Source organism: Platichthys flesus, chromosome 13 (genome assembly GCF_949316205.1).
Source record: "Platichthys flesus chromosome 13, fPlaFle2.1, whole genome shotgun sequence".
NCBI lineage: Eukaryota > Metazoa > Chordata > Actinopteri > Pleuronectiformes > Pleuronectidae > Platichthys > Platichthys flesus.
This window is the reverse complement of record NC_084957.1, coordinates 11,826,574-11,853,266: the sequence shown is the minus strand read 5'-3', so window position 1 is coordinate 11,853,266 and position 26,693 is coordinate 11,826,574. Positions and strand designations below refer to the sequence as shown.

Here is a 26,693-nt window from a genome sequence, read left to right as displayed (position 1 = left end):
AACTGAAAAGAAAAAATAAATAAAATCTTCTTTCACAAAAGGTCTTATCTCACAAGACATTCAAAATACTCGATGGCTCCATCTACTGGCCAGCGTCAGAAGCATCGGCTGCAGTCTCGGCTGCATGTGACTAATTGAATCGTCACATTTCCGTGACACTTCTTACACTGAGCAGCAGCCAGACAATTTACTGAGGGTTAAATCAGTAGTTAACTGATAATGGATCAGCTGATAAAACACATGGATTCATGTAACAGCTGAATAAAATACAGTCTGACTGTCTTTTCACAGGATTCATAATAATTTCAACAATAACAGATCATTTCAGTCACGAATGGGTCGAACCATTCCGCGTGGGTGACACCACCAGAGTGAGCATGAACCCATCATAGAAAGAGAGAGCGTGTGCACGTGTGCGTGCTCGTGCATGTGGGCCGTTACTTTCCGGGTTGAGCTCATGGGGAGCGGTAGTTGCGCTGCCAGCTGACACCGAGGAGGGAGGTCACTCTCTCTCTCTCTCTCTCTCTCTCTCTCTCTCTCTCTCTCTCTCTCTCTGTCTGTGCCTGTATCTCTCTGTCTGTGAGTGAGGCTGCGAACCGGAGCATCATCATCACCACCACCATCATCATCACCACCGCCATCATCATCATCATCATGGCGGATCAAGGCGAAGCTCCGGCCGCCGTCCTCCCGCCTCAGCAGCCGGCGGCAGCGCTGACAACCAGCTGGCCGATAAGCCGGGAGTCGTACGAGCTGCAGGAAGTCATAGGTTAGTACCGGGAGGAGACACGCGCCGCGCCGGCTCATCCGCCGGGACTCGCGACCGCGGCCTACCGGCGTTTTCTCTGCAGCCTCCAGCGGTGCTTTGCAATGCGGATGTTAACTGACACTACCGGTCCACAGCAGATGTGTGTGTGTTTGTGTGTGTGTGTGTGTGTGTGTGTTGGAGTGTGGGTGCATGTTGTGCGTATGAGCGTGGGTATCTGTGTGGTGACATGCATGTTACAGCTCGTTGTTGACAATGTCACATTCCCTCGGTGTGTTTGCTCTGATCGTACACACTTACTCGTGAGTGGCACGTGTCCACTTCATTGAATAAATCACGGATGATGCGGTCGTGTAAAGAGTGTGCTAGTTGTGTTAGTTGCGTTATCTGTGGCACGTGCATGCTGTTATAATTGTACCATGCATTTGCTATGGTGTCTTATCTGTCCATACAGTATTATTATTATTCATGGTAATTGTGGCACTGATGCACCGTTGTTTACAAAAGTTTGTTTAAAAAGTCAGTAAAAGACCCATTTTCCACTAGGACTCCTAATTAGTGATCATTATTTATATTATTCATAAGAAATGTGGTCCATATTCTCATAAATCGCAACACATCTTATTTATATATGATAAATAAACGATGAATAAGGCATCAGTTATACCTCATAACTCAAGTTGAGTTCTTGAACGTGCCAAAACTCAAAGGCTCACCAAAAGCTTACTTGGTGATAACTTTCCATAACAAACAAATCAATAAATTGAACAGTTGTTAAAGCACAGTAGCCATCATCTTATACAGGGCAGTGAACCGAGACACGCTCACTCACTTTATTGTATTGTTTATGTAAAGCTAGAGTAAAGAAAAACTGAGCACATATCCACTGTCAGTGTAATATAGATTGTGTTATTATCATGAACCATTTGTCTTGGTGTTTCCTGACACTGTTACAATGCAGATCGCAGTCATTTATGGAAGAACCTTACTATCGAAATTAATTTTGCCAGGACATCTGACAACGCTTTCTTCCTCAGTTAGAAAGTTTTACTCCTTTCCACAAGTCACAACATATTTACCAAATACTAAATTCATAATAATGCAGGAATATACATGAAAAAACAATGAAAATCTCAAATGTACTGCAAGTTGCCAAAAGGAAGTTTCCTGAGCATGCTTGGGTGAACGCCTGTGCTGTGCAGATGAGCTGACGAGTGGTATCATCGGCGATAAGAAATAGCTGCACAGCTGTGTGCCGCTGACTGTGTTGACTTATGGAGACCCCCCTCTGGGTTCTCACAATCAGCTGGGGAGCAGCCAGATCTCATGTGTCCTCTACTTTGTCTTATCTACCACCAGCAGTTGGCAAGCGTGTACATGTACTGTACGCTGTATGTTGTATGTTACAGCTTCCAAGAACTCCACTTGTCCTGCGTGTACTGCATTTGTGTTGAAACAAGCCTTCATGGTGGGGTCGGGGTGGGTGGGGGGTGGGGGGTGGGGGGGGTCCTGTACTTTAGGTCAGCTGATGTCGTAGCGCCGGCCTCATGTTCAAGCCTGCTCACGTGAAAGCTGAATGCCATCACGTTAACACAAAAATGTGGGGGGAAAAAAATGGCCACAGGCAGACGTTGAGTTTGAGGGTCGTCTTCCAGCTTGCGCGTGCAGTTTGTCTTTTTGCCGTGTCCCTCTCTGCTCCTGTCCAACGCTGTCATTGCTCTGTTGTGATTCCAGGCAGCGGGGCCACAGCTGTGGTGCAGGCGGCCCTCTGCACCCCTAGACAGGAGCGCGTGGCCATAAAGAGAATCAACCTGGAAAAATGCCAGACCAGCATGGACGAGCTGTTGGTGAGTACGATAAATACGGGCTATTTCTCTCAGCGTTGGATGCACCCGTGTTTTTGTACCTTTTGTCTCACGCCTTATTTCTACTCTGCCTCTTATCCATGCTAGCATTGTTCCCTTTGTTCATATCGAGGTGTATAAATATATATGGACATATGACATCCCTGGCGATATCAAATTCCTGTCGTTCCTCTCTCTCAACAGAAAGAAATTCAAGCCATGAGTCAGTGCTACCACCCAAATATCGTCACCTACTACACCTCCTTCGTGGTGAAGGATGAACTCTGGTTAGTGATGAAGCTTATGAGCGGAGGTAAGCTTCACCCTCCGAGCCGCGTGGAACCAAATCCTACCTCTGGCTTAATAATACATGAATGTTCAGTGAATGTGTTGATGCACAGTAAACGCCTCCTTTTTCCTGGTCTGTGCTCTGACCTGCTGATAACTGGGAACAACTCAGGTGGGGTTAAGTTGTACCGCAGTCAAAGAGACTGTATTTCATGCTTTTCCAGTTGAAATGATCGACTCATAGCGCTGTACAGTACAGGTCACTTTCACCCATTCACATATACAGTCATACAGCGCTTCTATACACACAGAGTTCATTACATTTTTGCTTTATTTTGAAGAAATTGTACTTTCTTGATTCTTGTCGTCCTGGGTCTGTACCCTCGGGGTTGAATGCACTTATTGTAAGTCGCTTTGGATAAAAGCGTCAGCTAAAAGAAATGTAATGTAACATTCATTGTCAGCCGTCAAGGTCAGTATCTTGCATAAGGAAACTTCGGAAATATGGCTGGAGACGCCGGGATTGAAGCACCGACCTGCTGGTTGATGGACGACCCTATTGCAGTGGTCTAAATTGGAAAATTTAAGTTGTCTTAGATACTATAATGAAGGAGTTATCAACTTTTTAAATTGTATGAGCCTTTAGGCCACTGTTTTTTACTGTGTACTCTAAAAACATCAAATCTTAGCCCATATAAACTTATATACTTTTCAAGCTAAGTATTAAGGCAGTGAAATAAATTGTGCTTGTTCGTAGATATTGATCATGTCATGACTCAGTCTCACTGTGTGGCTTATTTTCTGCTGTGTCTGTTTTAGGCTCTATGCTGGATATAATCAAGCACACAAGCAAAGAAGAGGACAGAAATCGAGCTCTGGATGAGCCTATTATCGCTACTATATTAAATGAAGTGTTGGAGGGTCTGGACTACCTGCACAGAAATGGACAGATTCACAGGTAAACACAAGACGTTTGCTTTAGTTTCTGATTCAGTTAGAGCTATTAGAGAATATATTTAGTCAATCGTCAGATGCTCTGGATAAAAGATGTAAATAAATGCAAAAGGAAGTTGAAAAGCTGTTATTGTACTGATCTGACTGCAGCTCAGTTCTGTCCACTTCCTGTATTTCAAGGTCGTTGGGAAACGACCCCTCTGGCCAGAGGTCCTGGTGCTGTGGCCTGTGGGACTTTGTTCACGCGAACATAAAAATCAATGCTGCGCCACATGACTGTGATGGTTTCACTCTGTTTGTGTTTTGTTGACCTCAGGGATGTGAAAGCTGGGAACATACTACTGGGAGAAGATGGATCTGTTCAGATTGCAGGTTGTTACACGCTCAGTCTCTTGTTAAAACTAAAATCCTCAACACAAACTGAATTTAATGTTTTCAATTAATAGATTGTACTAATTAAAGAAAAATTGTAATGCCTGTTTTTGGAATCATACACTAAGAAGGACTGACATGCGACATGGTTAATTCTATAATTGCTTTTTCAGTCTCTACATTCAAACTGTCTGTTTCTTGTCTTTTATTTAGTTTATTGTTAGGGATTAATTATTGTCTTAAAGTAAATAATACATTTACAGAACCAATAATAAGCATGCGGATCACACAACTTTGCCCGATTGTACTTTAAAGTTTCATATAAAATGCTTTTTCCTATTTGGGTAAAAAGGGTTTAATAATCAGTAAAACCAGACAAAAACAAATCCCCCTTTTATCCTTCAATCAATGACCTGAATTGATTGTATTATGCTTACTAGAATTGATTTGGGTTTAACAGTCATTGATAATGTTTTTATTGACATTTAACCACCCGTTTATTGACACTTCCTGTCACTCTTTTCACCAACAAATAGAAAATATTGTCCCTGCCAGATTTTTCTCATATCCTCAGAGTTGTGAGTTGGAAGCTGATGAACAGTTGTTATTACTTAGCTGATTCTATCTATATGATTTAATGGCATTGCATATTGGGACTTAACATTTTCAGTGTAACTGCTACAGTATAAATGTTACCCGTGGAAATAAAAGGTTAAAATTAATAATTTTATTCTTCCTCAGCTCGACTAAAATCCTTAAAATATTTTGGATTTTGCATTTACTCTAACTATTTGCTACTTGTGCTTATTTGGATGTGCGGTTTTGACTATTGGTAAACAAGGAGCAATAGCAATCATAGAAGCGGAGATGCTCACAACAGGAGCGATCAATGGCTAAGTCCTCTTCAATAACTAAAATTTAAGTGAATTTATTATATCATATTATTCCTGTTGTACTATAATATTTACCTCCACCCTGCATTTTTATCAGAAAAGTCTCCCTTATATTTTGGAGAATAGATTTAAACCATGTATTACTTATTGTTGTCTTTAAGATTTTGGAGTAAGTGCGTTCCTAGCCACAGGGGGCGATATGACCAGAAACAAAGTACGAAAGACTTTTGTCGGCACACCATGCTGGATGGCGCCGGAGGTGATGGAACAGGTCGGTCCATCTCTAACTGTACATGTTGGTCACAATGTAAATTTAATTATCTTATAATATGTTTTTTTGCTGATCCTAAGAGATATTTATATACAAATCTTTAATATTTTTGTTACCCACTCGGATCATGAAATTAGCAGAAGGTCCAGCAAACGTATTCAGGTGATATTGCTGTATTTCTGTTTCCAGGTACGAGGTTATGATTTCAAAGCAGATATATGGAGTTTTGGAATTACAGCCATAGAGTTAGCGACGGGCTCCGCACCCTATCACCGCTACCCTCCCATGAAGGTGAGTGCTCTGCATGTGTTGTGGACAGAACTTGGTGGAACGATGCAGGTCAGGGAAGAAATAATAAAATGTTACTGCAGATCTAGTATTTTTTATTTATTCACTTAACATTGCGAGATAGTGGGTTTTCAGAAACACATTTATCAGGGAATAATTGATGGGTCTTGATTGAAAAGATTTTGCCATGTTTGGGAGACTGATTTCTGGAAGAGTGCACAATTTGGTCCAGCTTGATTGAATTAAAGCCTATTGGGCACTGGTGGAGTTGTGCGCTCTGAGGCCATTCTAGTTGTGTTGTTTTATCAGATTGCTTCCCTATAATTACAGCATAACTTGTAGCATTCACCGGCACAAGCAAAGAGGAAGTCGGTATTCATTAACATCTTGGCCTACTAAACCAGTTGGGTTCTTAGTTTTTTTTTTCAAAAGAATGTTTTCAAGTTTCACCATTAAAATGAAAGACGCCATACTTTGAAAACAGACATTTAACCAATAGATAATAACCAGCTGCTTTTACTGTCCACACCATATCTACAGCTTCCTGCTCGGAGTTTCTTTTCCTCATCTGCACACATCCATTCGCTGCAGTGTGACCATTTCTCCTGTCGTTTCAGGTTTTAATGCTTACCCTACAGAACGACCCACCCACTCTAGAGACGGGGATCGAGGACAAGGAAACGCTAAAAAGATACGGCAAATCGTTTAGGAAGCTAATAACTATGTGCCTGCAGAAGGATCCTGCCAAAAGGTTAGCGCCACACACCGTATATATCTACCAGATATTCCTGCGCTGAGAGCTGATCAATAAAAGTCCCTGATTAGAATTCAGCCAGTGCTGCGTTGTGATGTATCTTCCAACGGTTGTGCTCTCCTTTATCTGCAGGCCGACAGCTGCAGAGCTTTTGAAGTGCAAATTCTTCCAGAAGGCCAAGGTATTTGTTCCAACTCAAACATTTGACTCTCCACATCAATGCTTAGTTATGACTTGCACTTTCTTCATTTAAGTTTATTATGTTATATGTACTCTGACACTATAGCAAAAGTCCACATATTTAATACAGGCATCTTATAGTAATGATAGCAGAACAATTATGAGTTATACATCTGTCTCTTGTTTGATTTTATATTATTGTAACTTTGTTATTGTTAATTTAATTATAACAGTACATAACTTGGATAACTTATAAACTTGCTCTAAGTAGGACATTTATATGTTCATGTTCTGGCTCTGAGGTTCTGGCTGCATTCAATGAAAGATACAGGAATTATGTGTCATCTGGCTGCATAGTTTGTAGAATGTTAATTTTATGAATGTGATTCAGAAAGATCAAGTCTTTGAAACTGACTCTGGTTTAGTCACTGGTCTAACTTTGAACATTTTAAAAAAGATCCGTCACAAGTTTTTTTTTCTGATCACCACCACTTAAAAACTCAACAATTGAGATTCTCACGACTCATCATCAGGTTTTGATTAATTCGTCAGCCTTCTATTTATGATAATAATTGTCATTCACAAATTTTGTTTGCGTTTTCTCTCTTGCAGAACAAAGAATACCTGATTGAAAAGCTTTTGTGTTGTGCGCCAAAGATTTCTCAGCGAGCGAAGAAGGTTTGTTTACACCAACGTTCCCTGTAAAATACCTCAATTATTGACTAAACATGAACAAAAAAAAAAAAATTGAGAGCCGGGATTGACTGAAGTATCTCTTTACGCCAGAGTGATCCATTTACAGTCAACACAAGCTGCGCACTCGGACTCTCCTCAGCAGCTCACACACGTCATGCCGAACCCGCTGTGTATATTATTTCAAATGTGAACCACGTCAGAATGAAGTGCCATGGATGTGTCAGTGGCTCCCTGTGCAGTCCTGTGGACGCAACAGGATGAAATGACTTGCTGACGTCAGGTCACAGAAGGGAGCACATCACTAGCGCCGTGGCCCACATGTTAGTTGGGAGGAAGTGCAGTTTTCAGGCACAGCCGATATTGGCTGCATGTTATCACTCTGCGAGGGCGGCCGGGACCGAAATGGGGGCAGAGGGTCCATCGCCGGGAGGCACGTCGGCCGAGCGCGAGGGTGGAAATTCACTGGCACGGTCGGGTGTAAATGGAGGGCATGGTGGAGAGCAGGGCTGTTAGTGTGTGTGACGTTAGCGTTACGCGCAAACAGGGCAGGGTGTCAATACAGAGGGAGGCCAACGGTGGAGGGAGCGTCATGGTCCTGTGGAGGTTTGTTGATGGTTAATGTGGTAACTGTAGGTGCCTTTAGCAGCCATGCGTCGGAATTGAGACGGGGCCTGTTTCTAAACAGTGGGATGAAGTTTTGTCAATACTGTTTCGAGGCAGCCTCCACTTCCCCAGATTGGAATGAGTTTACCGTCGTCACCGACACAAATTCTGTAGGATTGGATCTAAAAATGAGTGACAGGGTTAATGATTCGCACTGCAAGGTCTTTTCCAAATGATCATTTGAATGCCTCTCGGCAACAGTCCCTTCATGAAAACACATTTGAATTCACGAGTCCTGATTTTCGTTTGGATCTGCACCAAATTGCACACACTCATAAATATTCACAGAGAAATTTGTGAAAATGTGGAGGAAAAACTATTTATGCTCTCAGTCAAAATTGAATGGGTTCATTTCTGTACCATGTAATCCATGAAGTCGTTTTTGCAAATTCCGGTTAAATAACAGGTCAACAAAATGCAGAAGAAAATGTATAGGTTGTCTAATGATAATTAAAAGTGGAAATCAAAATGTATATATAAGTTATCATAAATGTATTTGTTGTAATATTTATTTGACCTTTTTAGAACACCCAAGGACACCTTACAATATATCATATATAAATACATGAATGGATCAGGAGATGCAAACACCTGTGGATACAACATATGAAACACAACAAGAGGTCAAAAGTAAAACTAAGGTCAAATCAGAGGTCAAACCTACTTTTTTACAGATGAGTGTTTTTTATCTGTAGAGTCCTGTAAAGATTGTAAAAGAAATAGGCCGCACATGTAAAGCATACACAGCCAGATCGAATCTGACCACCTGAAACTTTCAGTGGATGAAATCCTTGAGCCAATTTCCCTGGTACTTTTTTGCTGATTTGACCCACAGAATCGTCTACAAGCAACACTGTAGAAACATTGTTTTGTCAGGAGGCTTCGACCGCTTTCATAAGAAAACTCCCTTCTGAGAATTTCACTCAGGTGTCCCCCAGCCCTCAAGTTCAGCTCGTCTTTACGTCCACAGCCGCCTCACGTCTCTCGCCCTCTGTGAGCTGCAGTGTGTTTTTTTTTTCCCTCCTCTGCCCTTTCTGCACCTCTTGTCCCCTGGCGTTCTTGTTTCTGTACTGGTTTTTCTGCGTGGTGTTCTGTGGTCACAGTAAACACATGCAACGCTGCTCCCAGGAAACCAGCGCTGTGTGGGTTCAAGAGGTGAAACTTAAACCCAAACGGCTAGAAAAAAAAAAAAAAGCCTCACCAGCTTTAAAATTGCCCTGGTTCTCCTTGGTAATCCTCCAGTGAATGAATAGGAGATGGCAGATCCTGTCACCATTCTACTCAAAATAAATAAATACTTCCTTTGATTAAAAGTGGGAGAAAACCGGGAACAGTTCCCTTAGAAAGAAGAAGTAAGTCCGGGAAAAAGAAAAATACTTTCTTACAGACAATTATGTGTCCATGATTTAGTTATGTTGGAAATATATATGTAAAAAAAAAAAAGCTGATATGCAGTCATTCAGTTTAAACAACAGGTAGATGTGAGTTGAGTAACCAGCAGGGGGCACCCTGACACCCCCAGTTGAGCCTCGGATTTAAAGGTTTAGGTATCAGGATAACATTTTATTGGTTTATATCCAAGGTTCTGGGCTGGTCTTGTTTATTTGTAACATAATGAAAAGTGGGAAAATAAAAAAGGAATTATATTGAGTTAGTGGTCCACCGACTGCTCATATGATGATATATTACTGCACAGATGTTTTCCGAGGCCTGAGGCTTTTTTACCAGAATGTGCAACAAATTCTTCCGTGAAAATACTGATGTGGCTTCTGCTCTCACATTCTTATGTCGCGATGTTTCACATTCACTCTTATTTCCGTACAACTGCAGTGGGCGTCTCTGTATTTGATGTGAGTGGCGTATCATGTGTGGCGGCGGAGTGAATTGATCTGTGTCTGTTTTGCTCGAGGACCCTGAACACAGACGGGGGAGCCTTGGTGCTGTGTCAGGTTTGGATAATAATCCTGGCACCAGCAGAAGGGTATAGTGCTGCTTTCAATTTGACCTTGTAGCGCTGACGAGTTTATTTGACCCTGGAGGTAGCAGCTTACAGTTGTGTGCTGCCGCCCCTCCTCTAACGCTGTGGTGCTCTCATTTCTTAACCCTTCCAGACTAGTGCTGCTTGTCGTGCTCGCTCTTCCAGGCTGTAGAGCTGCAACAGTTGATATATGCTTTATCATTGACTCTGCCTTAATGATCTGCTTTATTGTGCTGGTAGCTGCAGTTGTTGTTGCTCCTCGTGTTGAACCTGAGTTTTCCCTTGTGCTGTCTTGTGCTCATTGTGCTGTACCCAGCCGCTCCCTACTAAACTGAGTGTTAAACAGCCGTAAGGTTAATGTTGGAGCACTGAGCATTTTTGTAAAGCAATATGTTTTATATATCAGATAAAGTTAAGAAAACAGGATACAGACATTTTTAGAGTTTTATCAGTCAGTCTTTTCATATGTTGGTAGATCATAAGGTCCATTCATATTTTTGTATAAATGTTTTCTTAAGTTGATTTGGTAGATTGAAATGTCGACAAACATGATCTAACATGATTTGTCTCCATTTAAACAATTGCTTATTCATAAGTAAGTCATTGTAATGTGAAATATATTCATTCATATATCATTTGGCCAGTATGAGCTTTTCACAGATATATCCTAAAATATATAAATATATATGTTTTATCTAATTCTAGCTCTATAAATGCTTGTATTATTGTTTTTTTATTTGTAGTTCTTCATTGTAAAGTTCAAGTTTAAACTATAAAATATCAAACATCTATTACAATTCTTTTTTATAAGCTGTGATAACAACATCTTAGGAATCATGGCCCAACATGTGGGTATAAGAAATGTTTTTACCGGATAAAAACGACATCCGAAATCCTTCTTGTAACATGAAAAGCAAATCCTTTATCATGTTTTCCCATTTTAACTGGATTCATGGGTAGAGCACAATGTATATCCACATGTGATAAAACAAATCTACGAACGGGGTCATTGATATTGGTTGTGCCGGCTCTGTGCCCACCACGCTCCAGGTGAGGAGGGTCCCAGGCTCCAGCGGTCACCTGCACAAGACGGAGGACGGAGACTGGGAGTGGAGCGACGACGAGCTGGACGAGGGCAGCGAGGAGGGCAAGGCTGCAGTGAATCAGGGCAGGGTAGGTGAGACCCCACCAACACGTGCTCCAGCTGCATGTGTTCTTTTACATCAGGTCTTTTACAGTTATATTCAAATACATACAAGTGCAGCAGTGCGTTTAATCACATTTAGCACTTGTCTTGTTATAAGCTGAAACCTTGAGTGTGACCTTGATGCATGTCTTGTCTAACCCCCAACCCCCCCACTTTGTTTGACCCAGTACATTCCTTACCTCCCTGATCAGTGAACGTTTTGGATGGCGGATGGTTGACTGTCTCTCTGAGAGAGGCTGTCCTGAGGTGGCTGTAGTGAGCTGGAAGGTAGCAGCAGGGACTGGAGGCAGGCGGAAGTAGAAAGATGTGATCAGAGCACTATTTGATAAAGATTCCCCCAGCTTGAATGTATGATGCAATAAATACCAAAAGACACGATTTAAGATATAAGTTTATAGTCTGATAGCCAGTGGGCGATTTGATGGGGAGGGGAGATGGTAATTTTGGATGCATCTCACTTGTTAACCTGCCGCCCCCCCACCCTCTCCATTTCGTAGTAGCGAGAGTAGAGAGCACAGGCAGACAGGCTGTTTAATTGAATATGTAATTCTAGTCTGCCTGGAGCATTGAATCCTCATCTGACTGAGGTTTGAGCCAGTTAGCCACGCCCTGCCACTGGCTCGGAAACATCAGTAATGTAGCACAGTGGCTGTCTCCATGCCACTGTCTGTGGGGCTGAATGTTAAGTTTAAATGTATATTAACTTATTATTTGATAAACGGTTGTAGAAAGACCTTTCTAAAAGTCACAGAAGGAAGATACCTGGGATGGGAATGTGAAATCAGAAATACTGCAGTGACGGTTAAGGCGTCCTGCACAAAGTCCTTTTGGAGGTGAACGTAGCTGTGTGTTGGTTTGTTGTGTGGGAGCAGAGGTGTTCTCAGATTTTTGTTAAACAAAAAAACAAATCATCTACTGCTGATCTTGTTTTTACAAGGACCTGTTTTTAGTTTCCTTTCATCGATCCTAGGCCACCTTTTAGCAGCTGTTCTATTTCTTCATGAACGTAAAAAATGTGTTTGGACAAGCTGACACATGAAAATTGAAAAGTGCTGTTAAAAAAAAGAAGGAAAGAAAGTAGCAATTCTTATTGTGGTCCTATGAATATGAAAATATAAATGTGTAAAATGTATATGTGTTTCCCTCCAGTCACGAAGGGTCAGAGATGAGGCCAATGATGTAAGTTCCTCCCGTACACTGATCCAACATGTCATTAAAACAATATGGTTTTACTTTCTGTTTTGGTGAAGAGACTTGCTGTCATAGACACACAGGCTTTACTTTTTCTACCGTTGTGCAATTCCATAACTCAGCACAGGTCGGATTTTAAGAATTGCAATCAACTAGCAAACTGGGCCTGAAGCATGTTTTAAGAGTCATGAACTCAAATAGGAGTGTTTATTTCACCGCACATTTAATCTCAACAGCCAAGTGCCCATTCTACAATGAAGCCAGAAAATTCATTTATTGTATTTACGTAGCTTTCCTGCATTGTATTTGTAAGATGAATTATTTAAACAAGCATTTTAAAGCATTTGTGCAATTATGCCTCTCATTTGATTCCTCCTAGAAAGAGGAGGATACCAACAATGTTCCCATTGAGGGGTTATCTATTCACCATCCCCAGGTGAGGGACTTTGGCCACAACACTAATTTGTCATGAATCAATGACCTTGACGCCACAATGATTGTTCAATATGTGTGTGTGTGTGTGTGTTTGTGTGTGTGTCTGCTGTTAACGCAATATGAGGACTTGTCTTCAGGGTTTCCGCAGTGTCTTAAGAATTCTAAAAATATTTAATCATCTGAATTTTGGGCCTTAAAAAGCAATAAATATGTTAAAGAATACATTTAGGTAGATCTTAATTATGTAACGTTCATTTAACGTTACATCTTTCACGCTGGAACTGTATTTTGTGAGGTAACATGGGTTAAGAGGGTTATTCACTTCCAGTCTATATTACCTGACAAAGGTCTTAGATTTCATTCATTGTGGTCTTAAAAAGGCTTAAATGTAACTTGTTGAAACCTGCAGAGACCCTGGAGGAAAAAAGGCAAGTTCCCATCATGTAAAACATTACATTCATGTGTCGTGTTCATGTTTTAACGTGAAGGCATCGTTAGGTTTAGTCTGAGGTTAGCGTAAGGCTAGGGCTGTGCAAGTGCTTACTATGCTTCAGGTTAGAGTAAGTCTGCAGAAAATGAATGTAAGTCACTGTAACATGAAGTCATGGAGACACGAGTGTGTGCACACGTGCGCGTGGGTCTTGTGGCGAGATGCCCTCATCAGTGATCACTCAGAGTAAATGGCTGTCTGCCTGACAGTGCCGGCTCACAGCCTGTGCCTATCTCACCCGTAGACTCGCTGCCATTCAAACCCATTTTCCGAGGCTATTGTCTGTTTGAAAATGAGCCAGAGTAGTTTGAGGTGTAGTCTTGTGCTCGGGTCGTGAATGACAGCTACACTCAGCAGTCATTGCATCCAGCTCAAATCCATCTTTTGGCTCTGCGGAAAAAAAAACACACACCCCAATGCATTGTTCCCTTTCCTTACCCTCACACATTTCCCTGCTGCTGCAATGCACTGTCAGAAACAACAAAGCACATGGACTGAGTGGGAGTTCACTACATTCTGTGCAGAAAGCCTTCTACTGCAATGTCTCAATCTATTTGTGTCCAATTTAAACTCATCATCAGCTGTTTTCTCATGCAGGTTGAGCCGTATGGAGAGAAACCAGAAGGTGCTGTGAACATGGTACTGCGGCTAAGGTGAGACTGATGATTACAGACAGTTTCCTCCATCACATGCTGACACACAAGAGCAATCTTCCGAAAATATCGACTGGAATCTCTCCAGGCAGCTCGGGGTCAAAACCACTTTGGATAGCGCTCTGTTTCTATGCAGCAGAAGCGTAAATTCCGAGCAGATTTTTTACAGATTGCGTTTCGCATTTCATCATCACTTCCCTTCGTCATTTAAATGCAGGCTCGTAAAGAGACATCATGATCTGTGCTCGCTGCAGAGGGGATCTGGCATCGCCACAGATCCCTTCATCTCACTTTGTCTCCCCGGTCATTTCGCAGGGAGGAGCGTTACACTCCACTGGTTCTCTGGCCGTGCTCTGCAATCGGCTTTTCTCCCTCTTGCATGGATGTCACAGTTTTGTTTTGGTTCTTGTGTGCCTGCTCAGAATAAATACACACTGCTCTGCTGTATAAAGCCCGATTTGTACTCCAACTCATAAGAAAGATTTTGAAGCCTAAGCATGTGACCTTGGCTGTTTTGAGTATTTATACTTGGAGAACACTTATTGAGGCAAAATGAGTGTGAGTTTTGTGTACTTATCCAGCGACTATGGATGAGACACGCTGTCAAGTGGACCAATCTGCATTGCTGCAAAGATGTAATTACATTTTGAGGGAGATGCACTTCAGGATACAGAGTTGTGTATGCGGCTTCAAATCGCACTGTTGAATTCAGAAGTATAACGTGGCCCTAAGGCCTCAATTATATTCAATTTCATGAACAGACGGCTCAGACAGTTGTTCTTCATGGACTTCGTTCCTGTTCACATAGAGGACGAATGGGCAGTTGCTGCCCTTGTCAAGTAGTGGCCACTAGAGATGTTCTGATATTGACACCAGCATCGGAAATGCCTCTGACTGACACTGCTGAAAATGAACTAAAATCCACGTGCCGTTCTTTTCCTGGAAAACACTTATTCTTGTGCTGTCCTGCCGTTGGTATGTTGCTGTTTTCAGAGCGGCAAAGAACAATTATTGCAATATTTCATGCTTTTAAGTTCCATGAGTCGTGAGCCACATGCAAGACTTCAGCTTTGGAAGATGGCGTCAGTAAGTTACAACACCAGTAATAGGCCATGCAACAATGAACAGGGTTAGTAGCATAAAGCTAGAGGCACAGTCCAAGTATTGGAATTGGTATTGGAAAGTGAAACATGGTATTGGAGAATCTCTAGTAATAACGCAAGTGTATTGAGACATCTTCCTCATGTCCATGTTCTCATGACAAAATCTGCGTCGCGCAGACCCTGGCAGACTCACAGGTTTAGAAAGTATGAAGCAAATACTTCCACAGGGGTTTTCAAAGTCTGAGCTTGAAAGCCTCCCCTCAGACACAGTTTGGAAATCTGTCTAATCATGATTATTTTATTTGAACTCATGGATCATAGATAATGTCCTGAGGCACAACGACTGTGTTGCTGAACTTTAACAAGATCAAACCTATTTAGACAATGCTAAGTGACTCGTTTCACTTCACTGAGACGCCTTTTTTTATTTCATGAACGTTTATCGAGCCTTGTCGATTTGTAGATCCAGAATGGCCTCATAGATACTTACTCTCTCACATTATATACATACACTAAACATCCTGAGGGAATGTGAGTATTCAGAGCACAGGCTCAGATCAGCCATTGTGTGAGAAAGAGAAAGAGAGGCCGTTTTTTAAGAGGTGCAGCAGCAGTAGCAGCAGCAGTGGACAGAAAGTCTGCCTTCCTGCAGCTCCCTGATGAGCTGGTTGTCGAGCCCTCTCTTGGCTGAACAGACATATGAAGGGCCGTCCATGGGCGTCCAGTTCGAGCACACAACGGGAGACGGCTATCTGTCCATTGACTGCTGAAAAGTTATTTCTAACCCCTGGATGAAAATGAATAGTGAGCACTTATGGTTCTGTTCTGTGCTTTTACCACTTACACAGGAGATGTTGGCTCAATCTGTGGATTCTTTATAGCCCAGGAAGAAACAGATTCAATCTCTTTATTAGTGGTGCAGTTACAGCATGTGTAGGATTGTTGCTGAACATCTTATTAGATTTGTGTGTGTGTGTGTGTGTGTGGGGGGTGAGGGGGGGAGAGTTGGAATGGTTACTTCAGAAAAACCTTGCAAAAGAAATCTGTTAAAGCAGAGTCGTGTAGCACGGAGAAATGTATTCATCGTGTGTAATGTGAGCAGCATTAGTCTGTCAGGTCATCACCTCTCTGCTTTCACAGCCAGAATACTCAGTGTGTTAGACGTATGAACATGTGATGGATGCTTTCTTAGATGAAGTCCAAAAGCTTATTGAAGGTCTTAAATACTCATCGATGCCCTGGTGGAATATCGAGACCTTTCACTACACCCCCTTCTTTGACGTGCTCTGGATCGATGATGGGATTTTTGTATTATGCTCCATATTCCCCAAACTAGAAGATAGACTCGGCAGAACCTTTGATTGTATTTGATGTCGCAGCGCGATAGAAGAAACCCTTTGAAAGCCTCAGTAACACTGAGTCTCTGCAGCAGGTGTCTCCTCTGACTTTGATTCATTAATTCTATCAGCTTTCTGCTTTATTTTGAGTCTGAACTCTGGGATGAGGGCAAAGAGAACGGGTGCAGTGCAATTTGTTCCTGGCTGAGGAAGTGTTTCTTTAAATGGAAATCTTTTAGATTTTTTAGTGCTGAAGAGGATTTGGCTGCTTCGATTCAAAGTGAATCAGCACAGAAGGTGTCATTAGATGAGAGGCTGCATTCACATTTTGGGCAACAGAAGAAGGGATATTTATGGACTTCTGAGACCTTCGTAAGAGGCAGTGTATCTGAGTCGGGTGATTAAATGAGGGACTTATGTAAAGTAGATGTTTGGAAAATTTGTGATTATTTTCGTTAATTATAAAATAAAAATACTCTGCGACAACTGTGATTTTCTTTCAACTCATATTATAGTTAAACGCCTCCTGTCTTGTTTGAACCCACTCAAAGCGAGTGGGAGCCAAGTTTGTTCATCCTCTCCGCTGTGTGACGTCTGACTGATCAGTGGCCATCACCAGATATTTGGAGATTGTCTAAAGCAAGTTATCGATCGGTGGCTTGTTAGTCCCCACCATGCTCCACAGAAGTAAAGCCAAATTATCTTGATTGCCATCTGGTGGCTGGCTGCAATATCAATCATAAATTCAATTCATCATTCATCCTCCATGTTGGTGGATGGGACAGGTTATGTCATTTAAGGTAGTTTTTATCACACTGATGTTCGTTCAAGTGTTAATGTTGCCGATAGGTTTGGTTTTAGTAATTTGATGCTATCAAAACGGGGGGGGGGGGGGGGGGGGGAGAATGTCTTGATTGACAGCTGAGACTGACTCATGATTGGTCGAGTGGGACCTCGCTCCCCTGGCTCCATCCCCCGACCACTATGTGCAGACTCTGGCTCCAAATACACAAGAGGGTGACATTTTGGCTTAATTTCTGGATAACGGGAGGAAGTATAGACAGGTTGTGTATCTTTAAAAAAAGGTCTGTGATTCTCACTATTAAGAAAATTAATTTTTCTTGATGGACCTTATCAGTTGTCAGGTGCAATATTATACCAGCCTGTAGAAAAGTTAGCAAAACACACAACAATCAATTGGACTATTTGTAAAAGTTTTGAAAGCCATGAATGTAATTGGGTTTGAGAGAAAAAAATAAGCAGCTAATTGGCCTCCCCTGTCAACAATGCAGGAGCCGAAGCTGATTAGCATCAGGCTATGTTAATAGTCGCAGTGATGAGGAGAAAAAGCAGCTGCACTGTTGAATTTTTGTCGACGTTTTGCCTGGAACTGACTCTGTTTTTTTTCTCCCTCGTCATATCTCACAAAGGCACTGAGCTCTCCTGAGAATAGCATTGTCAGCAGTTTAAAGGGGAAGTAATGACTTGCATAATATCCTCGGCTGCTGGTGCAATGTCCTTCGGTTAGCACAGAGAAAAAATTGATTTCCCCTGACCGGAGTCCAGAGGTGACATTTCCTTGCATCTTCTTAAAGTTCTTGTTCATTAAGGGGAAGCAGAAGTAGACACATGTCGGGGTCACTCCTTCAAATATCCTCCTTATTTTAGGGTTTGTGAAACATGAATATATAGTTTGCCTGTGATATCAGTTTGTAAAGAGATGCTTTGAAGACTGCAGTGTTGGCTTTATTGCCTGATGTAAGTTTTTTTTTAACCAAATAAGGCAAAACTTTTGACAGATCTTTAATTACGATATAAGCACTTGATATTTCACGATTTTCTTACCCAATGATACCAGTTGGCTGCTCCACTGTCAGTCACCTCTGTGATTGACAACAGGGAAGAGCAGAAATCATTTTTAATAGATTCTTCTGGGGATTGCTGTCACTTGAAATGTATCTTTATTAAAAATCAGACCTGTCTGTAATGGTGGAAAAGAGATCTGTCAAAATAACTAAAGTGGGATTATTCCTCTCGCATCATCTCACACACAAATATAATGTGTCTAAATAAACAGTCAGCGAAATGCTACTTTTAATGCTGTTAAATCTTGACAGTGGTCAGTCTACTTTATATACACCTCGTCCCACATGGTCCTGATGGAGTCTGTCAGAGCCTTTTCTAAACACCCACTGCAGTGGTATCTATGGAGGAGGCAGATTTAAGGAACCTTTTATTTTGGCGGGGTGATGATCCTCCAATGGGTCCTCTCTGTTTCCACTGCTGGAAAATAGAGAGGTTTCTCCTCATCTGTATGCTCTGCCTGAATATTTACTGAATCTCTGATTACATCAGACGTCACAGTGAAGTCTGACTAAGGGATATTAAATCCTCACTCAGACTGTTTTGTTTATAACAAACTCATGGTGGATGCTGTTTGTCTTTGGTCGCGTGTGTTTGTGTGTATGTGTGTTGACTTATGGGTCTAATCTCATCTGAAATGAGAGTTGTACGCTCGCCGTGTTATTTATATAACCACAGTACAAACCAAATTCATCTGCTCCTGCCATAGTTCTTTAGAGAATAGCACCGACATGTCCGGCTACTCCTCCGTCTCACTCACCATAAAGACAGATTTATAATGCAGGTAATGTAAATGAATGCAAGTTGATTCCGCGAAGAGGCTGGAGGGCACATTTTATGAGTGCAATCAAATGCACTGGATGTATACATGCATATTATTCACATTTTGCTGCAGTGTAGGAGGCAGGATACAAACCGCTTCAGAAATAGAGGCACATTGTGTTCGTGTTCATTCAATTGAAAACATTTCATCATAATTAAACACAGAATTGAAATAGATTCATATCTCTGTCTGTTACATGCATCATTCAAAAACATTTATCCGAATCCAATATAATGTGCATTGCTTTTTGATTGTTGACTAATGTTGATGGGGTGAACGGGAAATGCTCCAAATGAATGACAATATGGAGGAGATGAGCTGCTGTTGTTTTCATGTTTGACAACTATCAATAATTTTGAGGTCTGGCTTGTTTCTGCTGCCCCCAAGTGGGAAAGAAACAAGAAAATGCAGGTTTATGATAGCATTCTTAATAAAATGTATCTATAGGTCACCTTTAAAATCTCAGGCAAGGTGCTTTACAGGTTAGAAATAAAGAACTGAAGGCAAAATGGAGAAGATAATAAGAGCCAAGATCCCAGAGGGGCCTGGTCGCCCTTGGTCCTCAGTCGGGACTGTGGCATGCTGAGTACGGCACATATGGTGTCAAAATATTCTAAACTCACTTAAGTGCAAATCCATTACAAGCCTTAAAAGTCAACAATACAAATCTTGAAATCAATTCTAAAATTCACTGGAAGCCAAAGAAGAAGGGCTGAAATCAGAGGAATATGCGGAACTAGTGAGAAGGATGATAATTTCACACACTTTCTTCCAAGTTTGACAAACTCACAGCTGAGGTCCGACAGTGTTTAACATCCCATCTGTGCTGTTTGCTCACCTCATCATCTGTTCCCCTATTTCACACATTTCAAGTCATTTTCATAAATGCAAATAACGCTGGTCTCCTGCTTCCTTCCGGATTTCCTTCCAATCTGTCGTATATCTGCTCCTTTTTTTCAAAGGGAGATGCAGCATCTATTTATCTGACATTGTGGATACCACTCGTGCAATCACACCCCCTTGTCTTTCCTCTCAGGAACTCGAAGAAGGAGCTGAACGACATCCGCTTTGAATTCACTCCTGGCCGGGGTAAGAGCTCAGCTTCTAATTGATTTGTATGTGCTGCTCCCTTCGTAATAACATTTTCAGGCTCCGTGAATTGTTATGTGTGTAATGGACGAGGCCAGTGTTTGTAGTGGGAAATGCTCATGAAAGTATCTAATGTAATTTCTAACACAATTACCTGGAGAGTGAATTGTTGCACATCCAATATGTGTTACGTTATTCACTCCCCAGACACAGCTGACGGTGTTTCCCAGGAACTGTTCTCGGCTGGTCTGGTCAACGGGCACGATGTGGTTGTTGGTAATGTTACACCTGTTTATTCTGATAAATTGTGTTACCATAAAATATCACACAGAGAGCTTAGGGATGTTATCTGGTGAGCTCATAGAACCTGACATTATCTTAACTTATATAAATGACTGGTTTTTTCGAAAAATATATGGCAACCAAACTGGCGGCTGTGGCTCATGAGGTAGAGCAGGTTGACCACTAACCAGAACATAGGTGGTTCGATTCCAGTGTGTGAGTGATGTGTGATAGAGAAAGTGTTGCACATACAGCACTGTGTGAATATGTGTATGACAAAACTATATTGCGAAGATCATCAAGACTAGAAACGAGCTTTATAAATACAGATCATTTACCATGACCGTTTTATTTTAAAATTATACAACAACCGTTATATATTGTCCAAAAAATGTAGATAAACCATAAAAACGGTTGACACAAAATATTTCTTTCTTTAGCATTGACATGTCCTGAAATGTATTTGTTTCTGCCATTATAACCATAACAGTTGCTGTCAACCTTCAGAAGATTGTCGATGACCCGACTACATACAAAGTATTGACCTTTAAGCTGGTGAGTCTCCGGATGACTGATGGTCGACGACAGCCTCCCGGGTTTGTCGTGCTCGACGGCGTCTCGCCGTAAACAGCTTGTTGTTGATGAGAGGAGCGGGAGAGGTGGAGTTATTTGGAAGGACACAAACAGACCAAATAGCTTCGGCACCAACCCGTCATCTGTCGCTGAAGCTCTTTCAGTCAGTGAGAGAGAGAGAATATATTTTAGGGCTGTTTAGTCGTGTTTTGTGTAATGTTCAGTGTCATCATTCTGTCAGCGTCTCTTCATCTCCAGCACGAACAAAATCCTGAAGGTCAAACACCGTTTTCATCCAACAGCAGCACCGTCTGTCTCTCTGTCTCACTGTCTGTCTCACTGTCTGTCTGTCTCACTGTCTGTCTCACTGTCTGTCTGTCTGTCTGTCTGTCTGTCTGTCTGTCTGTCTGTCTGTCTGTCTGTCTGTCTGTCTGTCTGTCTGTCTGTCTGTCTGTCTGTCTCTCTCTCTCTCTGCACTCTGTCTGTCTGTCTGTCTGTCTGTCTCTCTCTCTCTCTGCACTCTGTCTGTCTGTCTGTCAGTCTGTCTGTCAGTCTGTCTGTCTGTCTGTCTGTCTGTCTGTCTGTCTGTCTGTCTGTCTGTCTGTCTCTCTCTCTCTCTCTCTGCACTCTGTCAGTCTGTCTGTCTGTCTCTCTGTCTCTCTCTCTCTCTGCACTCTGTCAGTCAGTCTGTCTGTCTGTCTGTCTGTCTGTCTGTCTCTCTGTCTCTCTCTCTCTCTCTGCAGCCATCACTCGCAATTGATTCTTTTTTATATGTGCACTCTGCAGGTCACATGGGGGGGGGGGGGGGGTCACATGTCCTCCATGCAGTAATGGTTATCCGGAGTCCAGACTCACTATAATACTTCATCTGTAATCACAGCAGAGGAGAAGCCAGACAAAGAGTAATTGCACTTCACGTATGAACCACTTTAAGACGTCGCTTTTCTGTGGCTATTAGAGAAACAGGGACATTCGTGTGGGGGGGATTGAAGCAAAGCAATAATGTCAGTTCTGCTGGATATGACAAAAACATATCAACGATGTTTTACTGACCTTTGCCTAGTTGTGGGTAAACAACAGCTGTGCTTGGGGTCACTGTGCTTCACAAAGTGACCTTTCTTCCCAGTTTTCCTCCCCAGCAGCTGCTAAGTGTTGCATGTAGACGGCAGTGCAGACGTAGATACACCATGTAGATGTATGCGCATATACTTACATTGGTATTGGTTACCTCTGCTCTGCACTGCAGACTGGGTACAATCCTCTCCCAAGCGAAGCGTTACTGCTGCAGTGTCACAAAACCCAGCTAGTGGGAATAATGACCCTCGGTAGGGGAACAATTTTATGCACTGTTCATAGTGTGGGTGGCACCTCTGTGACCGACCTGCTTTTATAGCACTAGCAGCATGTTGATCAGACAGCTGCAGGACTCTGATCCCCAGAGAGATGGAGGGTCTGTCTCCTATCTGGTGTGAATCAATGGAGGACTTCAGGTTAGGTCACGCATTTCCTTTAGAACAGCTGGATGGAAAAGAACCTCTTATCAACCTTAGTCAGCGTAAGAAAGAAGGTGAGATGAGTTGCTGGGAGATTGACCTGTCAGTAAAATATATATGTATATATATATATATATATACATATATATTGTGCCTTATCACCAGGAGCTGTGAAACTTGGGGATTCAAACATTTTACATGGACACCTGAGTATCACATTTGATTGTTGAGCTCCCATTCCAAATCAACGGACATTAATATGCTGGGGAAATAGCCTCCACTCCTCTGGGAAAGCTCTCCACCCGATTTTAAAACCTGGCCGCAGGGATTGGCTCCCGTTCAGCCACAAGAGCGCTGGTGAGGTCGGCCACCGATGCTGGGCTGCGTTCAGCGTTTCAATCCATCTCAAAGGTGTGGCATGGGGTTAATGACTCTGTGCAGGTCAGTCAAGTTCATCTATACCAAACTTTAAAAAAAGCCATTCCTTTACTGACCAATGTTTGTTCACAAGGGGATAAACTAAATCCTGAAAACAAGCCCAGACCAAGAGTAGATTGAAGAACTTTTGGTTATTAAATATACATCTCTTATCCCTTCTAAACATAAATCAAGTTAAAATTTAAGCTGTTTTATTTCGTCCTCCAATATTCTGGGGAGGTTCTGATCTTATGAACTGTCTGCAGCAGCACTGGCACAAGTTCTGACCTTATTAAAAATAGATTTTCCAGAAGTGACCTACCAACATTAATTCCTCCCTCTTACTTTCTTTGTAAAAAATTGTAACAGTGCCATCGTATAGACCCGCCAGAGCAAAACAATTGACATTTGCAAGAAGTACAAATAAGTCAATAACCGACTCTGCAGTTGGCTTTAGCTCCATGGAGCTTTCCTCACAGCTCATATGTTTTGAGTCGGTGGAGAAACTGAGGTTAAAAGAGAGTTCAAATGTAAGATATCAGAAACACACCTACAAATGAAGCCTAATGTTGCCCTATGTCTGCTGCGTACCCTAGATGAGTGATCAGGTTAGATGCAGTAATATAACTAGATTTTGAAGCAAGGGGGGGGGGGGGGGTGGACTGAATGAGATTAGCAATTGATATCAACCAATCAATACCGGAGTTATTGATATGGGGAGATGGTCTCTTTATGGGATCATCATATTAACCTCTTTGTGAAGCAGTTTAACTAAACCTGACACATAAAGTTCAGAGTGAGAAAAGTGAATGTGAATTGACATATCTTTTAGTTTTAGTGTCTTTTCTCCTGTATTTGTGTGTTTCTAATATTGGCCCTGAAATGCAAATAGCAACAGTCACAATCACAATGGGAAATCACAACAGCAAATAAGAAAAAGCATCATCAAAAACAAACACTGTAGATGCTGTTGACAAGGATCATCGCTGTGTTTTTCCAAATTTGTAGTGTTTCTTGTTTTTGTTTTGTTGTTGTGCTTTGTTGTCCATATGATTCCCGATTCAGGGCCACCGTAGTTTGTAGATAGATTCAAACCCTGAACCAGGTTGTTTTCAGAGTTATGGGAGTAATGAGCGCACCAACTTGCGGTATTTTCATCCCGTGCTGTTACACTCCAGCTGTTCTAGAGATTTTTGCAGGATTAGTTTTGTTGATGGAGATAAAAGTCTTGCCCCGCTGACCCTCTCGGTGTCTTCCCCCCCGCTCAGGAGTCCGGCTGTGACGACACGGAGATCCCGGACGAGGTGAAGCTGATCGGCTTTGCGCAGCTGAGCCTCAGCTGATGCTCTCTTTACGCCTGAAGCAGGTGAGACAGTTCAGGGCAGACAGACTGAGGAGCACACACCACCAATTCCTGCAACCCCATAAAAAAAACTCCTCCTCCCTCACTCCCCTCTACCTCCCCCAAGGCTAAGCTCTGCCGCCGCCGCCTCACCCCCTTAGCGCACACCTCCCTGCTCACTGCCCCCTGACCTTTAACCTTGACAACATTCCACCGCCCAGCGCACGGAGCGGGATCAGGAGACAGCCCAGGAACCTAAAGATGAACTCAGGTGGTGAAGGAAGATGATAAAGATGTAGCTTTGAATGTTATATTTATAAAAAAAAACAAATATTTTCCTCATTTTTATTTGACATCTCATTACCTCTGTTTTTCCGCAGAAGCTCTCGGTATTTATTGAAATTAGAATGATTTATATTTTTAATTCTCTCACACCTTTTTGTTGCCATGGTAAAAAAAACAAATTTGCTTTAACTCTCAGACTCGCTCATTTGTGACGTTTGTCTGAGGTCCGTGTCAGAATGTAAGAATTGAGTTCATTTACGGGGACAAGCACATTTTCATATTAACATAATGAATGTCTAAAAGGAACATGAATTGTATTTCCTCGTCAAGACCTGTTTTAAATTGACGAGAAAGGAACCATTTGCTTGAGTGTGCAGCTTTTAAAAAAAGAAAAAGATAAAAAAGAAGCGAGACCTGGATGTTACTGTGTATAATTTGCTGCTCTCGACAGTGTTATTGCTTCAAAACGCTAGAGGTGCCTTGTTCATTTTTCTGTGCCTAAGGAAGTAGTCAGAGAGTGAGACCACACAAAGACCAGAACCTGCTGATTTTCCATTTCACAAATGTATTACTCCAGCAATGACACAGCTCACATGAAAGTATCTTAATGACACACGCTACAATGCACTTTTTGCCCCCCCTCCCCCTCCCCCCGACAAGCTGACGCTTATGCCCCCCCGGAGACATGTTTAACTCGTGTGCTCTCATCACCAGACGCATGAAAAAAAAGAAATAACAGAACCTGTGCTCATGTAATCCGCTCTGGTTTATGCGTTTTTCAGACGCCAGGCTAGCAAAGACAAAAATCCTCTCACTCTGTCCTGCAGCACTACGAAACATTCTTTTTCTGTTCCCAAAAATCATTGTAGTTTTGAAATGTACTGTACAACAACGCATCTGAGGATGAAAAACCAAAAGGCATCTACTGAGAGGGTGACGAGCCATTTGTCTGTTCAAACAAGTCCTGTAGCTCTGAATCATTTTTAAGAATTGAGGTGGTTAATATTAACTTGTACTTAATTCTTTATTTTAAGACGTAACTTATTGTTTTCTATGTACAGTATGTGAACCATTTCAGCATATTACCCCTGTTCCCTCTGTAATCAGCTGATGTCAAGTTTCTGACGAGGAGCGACGAATAAAATATTGCTATTATTTAAAAAAGGTGTGGACTTTGGAGTTTTTTTTAAATAAACATATATACAGTTTGCTATCTATGAATGGTAGCTTATTTAAATGTTAGCAGCTTTTAGGTTGATATTATTATCTCCGCCAATGAGGTGATGTTTGTTTGTGAACTGGATGACACAAAAAACTACTTGATGGATTTCCATGAAACTCAGTGGAAGGACAGGAAATCAGCCGTATTAAGGGTACTGATGTCTATGAGTCTGTGAAATTTGATACAGACTTATTTATATTCCACATTTAACCCCCATCTTTAACCTGTAATTCCAGATAACATATGACTAAATGGTAACATAGATTTTGTTTTAAATAACTAAATCAATATCCCTGAAGGGATGCACCTGAAAACAACCTACTGCTGGAAAACAAATCCAACAATAAAAATAAAACTGCATTACTGATGGAACTTGAAAAAGGCAACAGATAAAAGCAGTAATATAACTTTAATTATTCAAGTACTTGTTTTTTAATGTAAAAAACATACAATATATAACAACAACCCCTTGCGGGATAGATGCTTTCACAGTAAATGTCACATTAGCTTGACAATACTCCAAAATCTCTGGGGGGGGGGGGAGAACAGGGGGAAAGGTTTTGGCCATGGAAGCCTCATTTTCTGAGAAAAACAAAATGTTGCCAGGATGTCCGCAGCGGCGCTTCAGCAATCACTGACCCAGCAGATACATGTGATACAACAGCCACAGTCTTAGCTGCTGTTTAACTCCTTCTTGCAGGACGTGACACTGCGTTTCTCTTGATGCTTGGGGAGGAGTTAGAGTAGCTGCAGACGTATTACAGTGCACGTTACAGAGCGCAGCGGCCGGACTAATGAGGAGCTGGCGGCTGAGGGACACAATTACCTCGAGGGGGGAAAACAACCAAATCCATCGTTAAAAAAACTGAAAACTGAAAAAAACATACATCTGAGTTTGTCCGAGATAAGAGGCAGTGAGAGGATGTAATGGCAGAATGTAA

The 26,693-nt window shown here is 41.9% G+C and overlaps 1 protein-coding gene across 2 annotated transcripts; it reads left to right on the top strand.

The window, feature by feature from the left end:
* Positions 1-66: 66 nt before the first annotated feature.
* stk39 (serine threonine kinase 39) lies at positions 67-25,688 on the top strand. 2 transcript variants are annotated; one of them, XM_062403214.1, is made up of 19 exons: positions 67-769; positions 2,501-2,613; positions 2,815-2,923; positions 3,718-3,856; positions 4,169-4,224; positions 5,279-5,388; positions 5,578-5,679; positions 6,294-6,427; positions 6,563-6,611; positions 7,223-7,288; positions 9,879-9,950; positions 10,998-11,120; positions 12,304-12,333; positions 12,725-12,781; positions 13,868-13,923; positions 20,086-20,138; positions 20,346-20,414; positions 20,911-20,975; positions 24,172-25,688. In XM_062403214.1, the coding sequence occupies exons 1-19, from the start codon at positions 655-657 to the stop codon at positions 24,244-24,246; spliced, it is 1,593 nt and encodes a 530-aa protein (XP_062259198.1). In that variant the 5' UTR covers positions 67-654; the 3' UTR covers positions 24,247-25,688. The 2 variants fall into 2 exon arrangements, with proteins under 2 accessions (XP_062259198.1, XP_062259199.1); XM_062403215.1 differs by lacking the exon at positions 9,879-9,950 and having other exon boundaries at positions 70-769.
* The last annotated feature ends 1,005 nt before the right edge of the window (positions 25,689-26,693 follow it).

What these genes read in the sequence shown, in the direction of transcription:
- stk39 (XM_062403214.1), top strand. Translation starts at nt 655, where the DNA reads ATGGCGGATCAAGGCGAAGCTCCGGCCGCCGTCCTCCCGCCTCAGCAG. An exon ending in CAGAAGGATCCTGCCAAAAG is followed by an intron (nt 6,428 to 6,562) that starts GTTAGCGCCACA and finishes CTTTATCTGCAG; the next exon opens with GCCGACAGCTGCAGAGCTTT. An exon ending in TCAGAGATGAGGCCAATGAT is followed by an intron (nt 12,334 to 12,724) that starts GTAAGTTCCTCC and finishes GATTCCTCCTAG; the next exon opens with AAAGAGGAGGATACCAACAA.